General features: G+C 34.0%; 1 protein-coding gene across 1 annotated transcript in view; it reads right to left on the reverse strand.

Annotated features, from left to right (window-relative positions):
* LOC111058624 (DNA polymerase theta) overlaps positions 1-12396 on the reverse strand; it is a 34746-nt gene that overhangs the window by 19468 nt on the left and 2882 nt on the right. Inside the window, exons 3-12 of the mRNA XM_039445142.1 lie at positions 12218-12329; positions 11871-11986; positions 10049-10173; positions 8536-8664; positions 6723-6927; positions 5602-5734; positions 4672-4824; positions 2733-2945; positions 1668-1801; positions 47-355 (exon numbers count right to left, since the gene is read on the reverse strand). Coding sequence (XP_039301076.1) covers positions 47-355; positions 1668-1801; positions 2733-2945; positions 4672-4824; positions 5602-5734; positions 6723-6927; positions 8536-8664; positions 10049-10173; positions 11871-11986; positions 12218-12329 — 1629 coding nt within the window. The remainder of the gene's footprint in view (positions 1-46; positions 356-1667; positions 1802-2732; positions 2946-4671; positions 4825-5601; positions 5735-6722; positions 6928-8535; positions 8665-10048; positions 10174-11870; positions 11987-12217; positions 12330-12396) is intronic.

Genomic DNA, 12396 nt, shown 5'->3' on the forward strand with positions numbered 1-12396 from the left:
CCTTTATCAATAGAATTTCAAATCGAACATCGAAGTTTCGACTCACCTGATAGATGATATGCAGTTCAGAGTCAAGCACAAAGCACTGCCGGGCTTTGTACAGCTCGGACAACAGTCGCAGAGCCTGGTCTGGAGGCAGAGAAGCACTGAGACACGCCTCTCCCAAGCTGGTCGGAGTGATCTGTCCATCATCCGAGATTGTGATGAATTCGTTACTTTTCAAAAAGTTCAAGCAAGCCGAAATGGGCTCATCCATACTATTTGAGGGCTCTGTTCTGTGGCAAGCCGCGAAAAGTGTGCATGCAGTGTACTCTTCAACATCACTCAGCGATGATACAACTCCACTGGCAATCACCTGATGAAAAGTAAAATAGCTAATAACACTGTATAATATCGAAAGAGAGGGAAAGTATTGAAAAATAAAAATATCATTCCAAATAGGAATAATGAATATGAAATGGTAATGATTAATCTTATTAAAGATCTGATAAAACTAAATGTTTATAAATTGAATTAATTTTTGTATATTCAAGCAGTACTTAATACTTTTAACTATAAGTAAAACTACAGAACTACTTGAAATAGTTGAAAAGATCGACTGAAATATTATATGAAATGGTTGAAACGATGGACTGAAATATTAAACCAAATAGTTGAAAAGATCGAGTGAAACATTAAACGATCGACAGGTATTGTATTTTCCGGGTTGATTGAGGGATTCATTATTGGAAAAGAAAGAGTAAGGAGTGAGGAATGTTAATTTCCCCATACAACATACCTTACAAAATTAGTATGGCTCAATAAGCCTACTCATATAATGCCAAAGTACCATTCTTCACAGCAACAATCCTCAATATAAAAAATTATTGTCAAAGAACAATTCATACAGCTGTATGCTCAACTGACATTGGATACATTCAAGCGAGAAAATACAGCCAGCCTTATCCTATTATATTAAGCGAGCAATTTCTGTATTTATATATCTGGTTATTCTTATATCTGGCTATTTATGTTCAACGGATCTCGAAAATGGCTCTAACGATTCTCACGAAATTTGGAACATGGTAGGTTTATGATATAAAGATTCAATTGCACTAGGTCTCTCATCCTTGGGAAAACTCGCTGAACAACATTAAAAGGATAATTCATCCTTGGCTGAAACAGCTGTGGATATTAAAAAAGTGAGTGAGCGAGTGAGTATGTGAAAAATAAAAATATCGCATACCCAAAATTCATAAGATGACGTATAGCCAGCTGTGAAATATAAACACGATCATTTTAGAGAATTGTGTTCTGTTTATCAATAAATAGAAATAACGAGCGAAGCTCGGTGCCCCGATATTTAATATTGATGTGAACATGTACCATACGATTTTTTTTTCATTAATTTGAGATAGTTTTTGAATAAAAATACAAGTTTTATGTTGGTGACCTTGTTGTTTTTGAATAAAATTACAAGTTTTGTGTTGGTGACCTTGTTGCATCTAGTTTCTATGAGAAATTTTATCGGAAACGTTTTTCTGGAAATCCATGACAACTCCATAATAAATTATTGAAAACGAATTGGCAACTAACTAAACATTATCAAATTAGATGGTTGAATGAGAAATTCTTCCGCTATGTTATTATATCAATAATCAACTAAGTTGTAATTAGTGTTTATTCACCTCGAGTACTGCTCTTTTGAGACTAGATGAGAGATCCCCAAGGCCAAGGCAGCTCCGAACAGCAGGCAAATTCCCCTTCACTAGCATTTCTCCTACTCTTCTTTCTGTTGTTTTACACAGGAGGAAACTCTCACCTAAGAAAAAAAATGATAAGATGAATACAAAATGTTTTAAAAATGAAATATTTCGTTTTTCTTCATGCATGTTTTGACAAGTAGATTAAAATATTACAAAATACACTAAAAAGTAGATTACTCCAATTCATTATATTATATAAAGGTTGTTTAAATTTTTCCATTTTGAGTATTATGAAAAAGACAATTTTTCAGTAAATGAGTGTAGAATCACATTCTGTTTCAAGAACTGACGAATCTCAAAATCAAAGATATTTTGAATTTTATTGTTATTATAATTTTGTTTATTCACAAAAAGTTAAATTTTTCAGATTTCACAGTGGTCCGTATCGTACAGAAAAGTGAATGAACCACAGTCCATTTTTCACAGAAAAATTATGTCAAGTGAATTAGCTTAACAGGGACTACACAGTACATGGTTCTGGCCGCGACACCACACTTTAATGTCACAACTCCAAGTGGGCACTTACTTTTCGCATATCCCGTGAGGTGTGACACGCGAACTAACGACACTTACTACCCAACGGCACTGTCAAGTCCATAGGCGAGTATCATGTAGGAGCCTGAATTGAGTGAAACCACCACAATACAGTTCCGGCTGTGGGTGGGCCAGGCAAAGCCCGGACGTATCCTCTAACTCGTCTACAGACCAAGAAAAATACTTGTGGTTCTCAATTGTATACGTCTCCAGTGTGGACGCTTGCACGTCCACCACACAGGTTCCCAAAAGGGGACGTGAGCGTTTCGGAAAGAATCACCAGTGAGAGGGTTTTTCGACATACTATGATGCTACTTCCAGAGAATGAGGCGTTACCCGATTCCGACAGTCTGGGTCCGGAGGTCTGGCCTCCCGAGAATTTCACATGCCTGCTAATTCCATAGGCGTCCCTGGTTCCCATAGTCTGGACAATACAGTACAGTTGATTATTACCTGCAGTGTCCCTGCCCATACGTCCGGCTCGGCCGATCATCTGCTTGTAGGTGAGTACGTCGAGCGGCCGCCCGCCAAACATGGGCGATCGTACGATGACGCGACGAGCCGGCAGGTTGACGCCTGATGAAAGTGTGGAGGTCGCCACCAACACTCGAAGAACGCACTGCCGGAATGACGTTTCCAGCATCTCCCGCTCGTCCATTGTCAAACCTACAGCAATTCATACACAACAACAAATTAGGAGAAAATACCAGTAATCAACAATTTAAGGTGAAATAAAAGAGAATGTCAGTTCCACATAATTTATCTGAGCCAAACAAAAGTTCCATGCATTTAAGTCATCATCATCATCATCACTCTGGCCAAAGTCTAACTAAAAAAGACCACTGATGATGATGCCTTGAGTGTAAATTTTCTTTGAATCTCGAATTATTTATTTGTTAAAAAAGCAATAACTTGGAGAATAAGTAATGTTCGATATTCCTGGACGTCCTAATTTTGATATATGGAGGTTATATGAATCATTATGTAATGATTATCATGTTATATTTAATTAGAGATGTAATTCAAGATGGATTTCACTTCAAGTTCCAAAAACTGTTTGAAAATAAATTTGAAGTTATGTTGCCCATTATACTCTGACTGCAAATCCTCGTTTTTTGATCCGCAAACTTCTTCGCTTCCTGTATATTCCATACAACGTTTGATTCAAATCTACACCATGAGCAGACACATTGTGGAATTTCTCCATATTAGGGTGAAATAAAAGCGATATTGTCAGTTCCACATAATTGATTTGAGCCAAACTTAAGTTTCAATGCACTTGAGGCATCATCATCACTTTGGTCAAAGTCTAACAAAAAATACCACTGATGATGCCTTAAGTGCATTGAAACTTTAGTTTGGTTTGATTGTGTGATAATAGATTGTGTGAAACTGACAATATCGCTTTTATTTCACCTTAATTCTAGCTTCATCTAATCATCTTCTTCTTCTTCATGTACCTGCTCCATTACGGAGGTTGGCTATCATCATGGTAATTCTAACTTTGTTAACTGCTGCTCGTAACGTCACTCCTGTGACGTGCAGTTAAATGCTTCCCTCAGGTTTCTCAACCAGGGAAGCATTCTTATACATTTTTCATCTGATGAGTATCCGCGTCTGGTTCAGTCCAAATCTTGGACTACTCATGAGTCACTATTTTGGCCATCAAGCCGAAATCTTGGAAATTAATATTCTACCCATAAGTTCTAATATGACTATGCCCACTCAGCAAGACTGAGCTAGTATGCATAGTCCAATATTAGAACTCACCGGAAGAATATCTTCACGGAACTGGACACGGACTCTGATACTGATATGTTAAGATTCAGCTTAAAAGTATTATTTACAAGGTTCTAGTTGCTAACTTCTCATGTTAGACTATGTGAAGAATTAATATTTGTATGGATTTTTGTTGGTTGAGGGTTCCTGAAGAGACTTTCCCATCTAGCCTAAATATTATTCGTATGGCTTTTTGTTGGTAGGGAATCCATTAAGGAAAGTTTTCAGCTAGCCTGAATATGTAATTCAAGCCCTCAAAATGGCACTCACAACCGCTTTACTCCATCCGAGATAGACAGTTAACAGAACCTATTCGATAAAATGTGAGTGACGATGATCAAATCTCAGTAATTAGAACGTCATGTAGTGCCAAGGAAAGTATACATAATTTATGTTTACTCTTACTTTTCAAGAACCCATGAATTATTTTCAATTCTATTCATATGGAGAGTGTGTAAGTATCACGTTAGCGACATAGACATACGAATTAAATACAAAGATTTCTTGATTATAATAAGTTTCATATCAATTATATTTAGTTAGAAAAGAGAACATCTATCCTGGAATGATAAAAATGATAAATCATAAGTCCACTGAAAGAGTTAGTACATACCAGCATGATGGTATCCAACTCCAAACGAAACGCTCTTCCGAAGAGCAAGTTCCAATCCCACAGGACACCTTCTCAATTGTTCAAGTAAATCTGCAATTTCTGCGCTTTTCAATTGCTCTTTGAGCTGTACGCTGTAGGCTGTATTAGAAGATCCTAAACAAAGCGCATTCATATTTTGTTATAAAAACACAAATATATACTCAACTATCACATATTTTATTTGGAAAAAAACACAAACATGTTCAAGCACCTATGGTATCATCTTTAGTGGAACATCGTGTTTACATTATGAATGAATAACACTACCTATATCTCACCAAACACTGTGTTAAAATTAATATTTTTTAGATCATATGAGCTGGAATATCAATTTCCGGTAACTACTGAGAAATCTAGTCATGTCTCAATGTAGATTAGGTAGCGATGAATATGAATAATTCAAATAAGAATACATGAATAAAGGAATGGATAAATTACAAAACTGAAACCATTTAAAAGCATGACAATTATCGATACAATACATTTAACTTAGAAATATGGAGGATCCTAAAACTTTAAAAAGCAAATTTTTAAGAATCTCAACTTCATTGAAAAAATCATTTATCAACTCAACAGCTATCACAACTACATCATCAAATATATCGAAGTATTTTTTATGAAATAAAAAAATCTTGAATGATTCACGTAAATGATTATTTATGAAGAAAAATGAAATTTAAGCAATACGGCTGTTCTCTTCTCTTCTCTTTGTCAACAGTATACTGAGCAATAAGAAAATATTTCCAAATTAAGTAGCCACTGATACTGGTGAATCGTATATAGTAGTATCACTCAAACGACAACAAAGTAGACTATAACTTGGATTTTCTAATTTCCATGTAAAAAAATATCTATGGACGAAATAAAATTAAATGGTAAGTGAAGCCTTACCCATTTTGCAAATTTCTGAAGCTATTTGTTGAGCCAATGACTCACACCAATTTTTGGAAGGGCAAAATACCAGAGCTGAGTGTCCAGAAAGTATCGCATCAATGCACAAAGTTATTATACTTCCATGATCATCCTGAAAAACATATATATTGAGAAATGAGAAATGAGCTACATTTTTCGATTTTGATGGAAAATTCATAGCACTCTTGATACTTTATACATCAATGCATTCAACAGAGACCAATTTCGATTTTGAAATTGTAAGAATATTAATTTTTGAACATTTAAGCATATGAGAGATCAAACACCAACAATATAAAACTGAGAACTCAAACTATTAAGATAGCTTTTTTCAGATACCGTAGTGGATATAATCTCACATGGACAAGAAGAACTTTTGCCTTATAATATTTTTCTCATAAAATCTACTATACTAGAATGATTTTTTTACACTGCGAAACTATTAATTTGATGAACGATGTTTCTATTTGAAAATTAAGCACAAATAGTTATAGTTTCAAACAAATAGTTGTAATTATCACATAAGGCACTAACTTTTGTAATTATAGTTGATGGAATACAGATGGAAATTAATGAGAAATTGCATTTACTAATTGATGAATAATTATTATTAAACAAAATCCAAATTTTTGTATAGTAACTCTCACCGAATTTCCATCTAGTTGTTAAACCTGTTGTCAATATTTGCAGTAGCAGAAGTCTTTAGGGTGATGTACAGCATTTAATTTAGATTTTCGTCTAATAACAATTATTGCTGATTGAATATTTGCAAAGGAAGAATAATATCAATATAAATTATAAACTGAAATATGAGTTATTCGTATTTTATATTACGGGTACTTTATCCCAATCAATTAACAAAGTTTATAATTATTTTATAATTTACAGAGATTTTCTATTTAAAATAAGAAAAATGAATTAATAGATCCAGTCTGTCTCAAATTCCTAATGCACTACATATCTATTAACAATAACTTGGGTTATTAGTTCCATACCATTGGAAATTTATAGAATAATATAGGTTTTAATAAATCAAACTATTGAAATGAATCAGCAATAAAGTTGGAATAGGCTTTTCTAGTAAATACATTTCTATTTACCTTGATATCGAATTGGGGAAGTGTCATCGATTTGGTGTCCATGTCGTGAGCACGATAAATAACTGAGTCGACTTTCAGGTACTCTGTCAAAGGCACAGGTCTGAAGTCGGTGCTGTACAGATCTGCTTCCAGCCAATCAGCCAACACCGGCAAATTGGGAAGCGTCGCTGACATGCCAATTATCTGCACTTTGACAAGTGACTCCCTAGAAAAATGGTTGAAATGATAGATGCATAAGGTTACTACACATCGTGAGATAACCTTTACAGAATAAGCATGATGTAGGCAAAACAATAAAGGACATCTGATAATGAGAAGAGTGCTGAAACTAGAAGTTTTCAAGTAAAAACAAATAAAAAAGGGTACTAGTTATTTCTACAATAATTAAACAATTCCAGTAGCCCTATTAATAATATTAATATCAATTGAATTTACTCTCCAATGTTTGTTTCCATTACAAACTGCTTGTTAATAATCACTTTTGAAAAATGAAATTACGAGCGTTGAGGAAGGGCCTAGTGTCTGAAAGCGCTCCGCAAATGTGAGTAGAAGCTAATAGCTTTTATTTATAAATATCTGACTGCTATGTCGTAATTTAATATTGTTCAAAAGTGAATTGAATTTAATTAATAGATTACTTCCTTTCTTCTCAAAAATAACATTAAATAAATGGAAATTAATATTTTTCAAAATATAACTTTATACAATACTTCTTTTTTTCTATAATTACAAAGACTCACTAAACATTCACAAAGACATACTATACAAACTTTCAAATTCAAATTCAAATTTATTCACACTCATGAATACATATACAGAAACCAAATAGAGTCTAGCTTGACAAATACAACAATAATCCATCTAAAATTTAATAATAGATTGTAAGTAATAGTATATAATATAATTAATATAAGCTCTTTGATAAACATTAACTATGGAAATTATGTGTAGGCTAATTTTGTATAAAAACAATTTTGGATTTGCTAGTGCTAGTTAATTCAATTTACAGCACTCAATATTCTAGGTTTTTTTTTCTTATTTTTCAGTTTTGACCTAAATGTATTTGTAAAAAATTTGATGAATTATCCACCATACCTGACGTTCATGGAAACGTGATCAGTTGAACTTTCAAAAAAGATATAAATTTCTACTTCTGTAATGTTTTTTTTGAGAAGAAAATGAATAAATTTATTCATTCGATATAAATAATATTAATATTACGATTGACGTTAATTTTTGCAGTGGTCTGTACCGTTACAATGTAAGACTCACCTTTTGCTGATATGTGTGACTTTTGCAATGTGAAGTTAATATGAAAGATTTACCTTTTGCTAACATATCTCAATTTTGCAAGCTGCAATTCCAATGTGATATTGTATATTTACAGTGTGAAGTTAATTGACCGAGCGAAGTGAGGTCTAAGATTCAAGTCGACTGTTTGAAATTTCTCTTAATGTTTAAATGTTTATATGTTGCGCATTTACGGCGAAACGCGGTAATAGATTTTCATGAAATTTGACAGGTATGTTCCTTTTTCAATTGCGCGTCGACGTATATACAAGGTTTTTGGAAATTTTGCATTTCAAGGATAGTATAAAAGGAAAAAGGAGCCTCCTTCATATGCCGATATTAGAGTAAAAATCAGACTATAGAATTATTCATCATAAATCAGCTGACAAGTGATTCACAGATGTGTGGAGAAGCCAGTCTATTGCTGTATTTCCATAAGGACTATAGTTTCAATCAGGTACTTGTGGATGAGAATACTGCATGAGGTCTACTGTTCACAGAACTACTAGTATGAGAGATTTACCTTTTGCTAACATATCTCAATTTAGCGAGCAACAATTCCAATAAGTAGCCTCGATGCGGATCTCCGAGAAGGTGCAATTCATCAACAACCACACATCCTACGTCTTCGAGACTGTTCTCCTCAATTAACCTGAGAAAATAGAAGAAAAATAACTTGATACTCGATGAGACACAAATTTTATAAACTCTGAATAAATTATCGTATAAAACTGGAAAAACATTAAATGCACGCACTTTTCAGAAGCCTATTATATTTATTATTATACGATAATAGAAAGCAACCTATTGAAATAGAAAGAAACCTATTGCAATAAGTATTTTATTGGTTTTTGATTTTAGTGTGTTTTTTTTTGAAAAATGAAATCGAAATTCCATCTAGTTTTCATTTCTGTATTCATATATTATATAAGGTATTATTGTTCGCAAGCTGCCAAAATGGAACGGATGAGAAAAAATTAGAAACGATTGAAATGAAAGTATTTTTTTATCTCAGAAAACCTAAATTTGTCAACTGAGAAGAAATTTTGCATATAAAGTTACATTTTATAAATGAACTGAAGTTCATTTTTTCTTTCACAATACACAGCCCGGTTGCACAAAAGCCGATTAAATTTCAACAGTGATTAGTTTCATGAGAACCAATCAGAGAAGGCGTTTTGAAAAGACGAGTTCTCTGATTGGTTCCCGTGGAATTAATCACGATTAAAATTTAACCGTTTTTTGTGCAACCGGTACTAAGTCTATTTTTGAGATTAGCTATCTCAAACTATAGGATTGTACAGGGACTAAATAATTCAGAGAAAATCCAGGAGAAAGGAGGTTGAGAGGACATCCATGGAAGCCTGGGCTGGATTATGTTTAGGACGAGCGTAGGTCATTGGGTGTCAGAGGATGTAGACCTAGGGCTGTTGTTAAATACGTATATAGAGGAATTTTGGAAAAGTCAACGGATTGTTTTGCCAAGGAGTAGCTACGTAAGAAAATAATAATTCAGAGAATATTGATGCTTGCAAGTTAGTGTTGAAAAAATATCACAGTTCATCCAGGGTCAATTAGATGAATCAAATTACAGATTTTCAACATACATAGTGCCGGTTGCACAACAGCCGGTTAAATTTTAACCGTGATTAACTCCACGAGAACCAATCAGAGAAGCCGTCTTTTCAAAAACGTCTTTTCTGATTGGTTCTCGAGAAATTTGTGACGGTTGAAATTTAATCGGCTGTTGTGCAACCGGGCCTTAATTTGATTTCGACTCATTCTACATGTAACATAATCAATTTAGCAAAGTATTCCTAAAATGTAGGTTTCTGAATTAAATCTGTTATTGCTGGGAGTAGCTGCTGGAGCCCTCAAACATTTTTATTTCTGTTACCGGATTTCAACATGAGCTCTTCTGTTTATTATGAAGAGAAAATGTTATGCTTTTCCTCAGGAGATTATGGGCAGCTCCCTTCTCTTAAACCCTCCATAAATCTGACTATAGTTAACTACTGTAATTATAAAAAATGTACCTGTTGATGAGACCATTTGCTTTCTCAATGGTGCAAACTGCTAAATTGCAGGCGTCCAATCCACCAGGGGGAGAGTGACTCCCCATAAACCCATGGACTCTCACACCTGAGCTTTTTAATAGGTCCTGAGAACATAATAAACATACATGTCACGATGAGCAGTGGATTTTCCTCACCTGTAGTATAAGTCAAAACACAGTATAATTTCAAGACTAACAAAATCACCTTTGTAATTATTGGATTTACTGTTAGAAGATTTGACAAAGATTATTATTTCCATATTGAGTAAGTAACAAGTGTTACTTACTCAATATGGAAATAATAATCTTTGTCAAATTCCAGCGATTGTCTTTAACCTGATACTTTTAGCATGGGACAATAGTTTGGTAAAATGTACAATAAAAATTTCTTCTGTCAACATTACAATCAATCTGTGCTTGACATTCATGTAGAAGCTGTAAATTTCTTCAAATAATGACATAACAATTTACACCGTAACAGATATGACGAGCGTCGCAAGGCTGCATATCTAAAGGTGCGTACAGATATACGCGCCTAGAACACGCTCCGCACTCGCTCCGATCATGAACGTTACGCGAGATGCTACGCAAGGGTTTGCTAGAGGTTTGAAATATGTTCGAGGGATGATTGTGCGCTTGTCGTATTGTTGACTTTGCTACAACCTAACCTCACAAATTTGAAATGTTCAATCCAGCTGATAGGGTGACAAAAACTAAATAAAATATTCTGACCAGGGGATTGCTGGGCAGCCTAATAATACATTATGTTTATTAATCATGTTTATGTCATAAATTGATAATAATTATTATCTTTGATGCATTTATGTTGATGTTTTATCACAAAAAAGGTCAATGGTTTGAAAGGTGAGAGGCTTGGTTACAAGTTTGGCTTCTTTCTTCTAAATTATGTTGGTACCTATTATTAAAAATGTATTTATAATTTTATATTATTTTATTTTGTTGATTTAATAATTAATTATTAATCTTAATAATTTTATATGCTAACACAGAGATCGTAACTATTAACATAATATATTATTTTATTTTGTTGATTTAATAATTAATTATTAATCTTGATAATTTTATATGCTAACACAGAGATCGTAACTATTAACAAACATTACAAACAAAAACCTTGACTGCGCATGCTCGCAACTATTGGTTAGTTTGACCTGGGAACTTGTCAAGCTCGAACTCTGTTACACGCTCTGCTCGCGTTCCACTCTTGCTCCACCTGCGATCATCAATCGATCTGCTCGAGTGACGTTCGATTGCGGAGCTGAGCGAAAGTCTGTACACACTTCAAGACATAAAGTGCGCATTACAAACATGCTGCAGTGTGAAATACTTCATTTGAAGCTTTTCTCAACGTTACGACAACTTTACTCAATAGTGACGACGGCAGTATCGAATGAACTTGGTTGAGATATTTTCCTGTTGATGAAGTGATAGTAGCCTAAAATATACAAATTAAATGATCTTCACAATTGAAAGTGAAGACTATAAGAACCAAGGCATATGAAGTGTTTTTCAGAATTTTTCAGACGAGTCGGCAGGACATCAAGCTCACCGATTGGTTTATTGGGTTGGCGTTCGGGAATCAGCTAATAATCAGCCAATCGTAGAGTTTCCTACCCTGCCAACTCGTCTGAAAACGCCTGAAAAACCGCTTCGTGTGGCTTGGCCCTAGATGAGACAATTGGGCGTATAAATGATGACATTCAATCATTGGAAAGACAACCAAATTATGTTGTACAAGAAAACTAATTCTGATTTTCACACATTGAAAATAGTCTTCTTACCTTGAAGTAGAGCATTTTTTCCCGCACAACCGAAATAAATGGAAGAATGAAGAAAGCCTTTTTTCTCCTTTCTATAATCGTTTGAATGGTCAATATTTCCGCTACCAATGTTTTTCCTGTGAATTAAATAATATAAACAGTAAATAATAATGATGATTGGGAAAAATTCTAATTGAGAAAAAATATATGGACATTGCTCGCCCTACTTGTCGACTTACAGATTCAGTTGTAAATGAATTTGTACTTATTATTTTGATGTTGTACTTATTGTATCACTCAATAAAGAATAAAACTCTTTTGAAGGTGTCATTTGAAAAAGAGAAATACAAAGTAGTACAGACACCTACCTGCTGATGTTGGAGCAGAATAAACAAGGTTCCCACCATGGAGAACATTCGGCAAACAAAGGCATTCCACCTGCCAAGGGAACATTGTTGTTATTCCTTTCTCTATATATTTCTGCAATAAACGACAAACATAATATGGGTAAGGCAAATTGATTAAAAGATCATATCGATTAGATTAA

The sequence above is a fragment of the Nilaparvata lugens genome, chromosome 1, assembly GCF_014356525.2.
Source record: "Nilaparvata lugens isolate BPH chromosome 1, ASM1435652v1, whole genome shotgun sequence".
NCBI classification, from domain to species: Eukaryota; Metazoa; Arthropoda; class Insecta; order Hemiptera; family Delphacidae; genus Nilaparvata; species Nilaparvata lugens.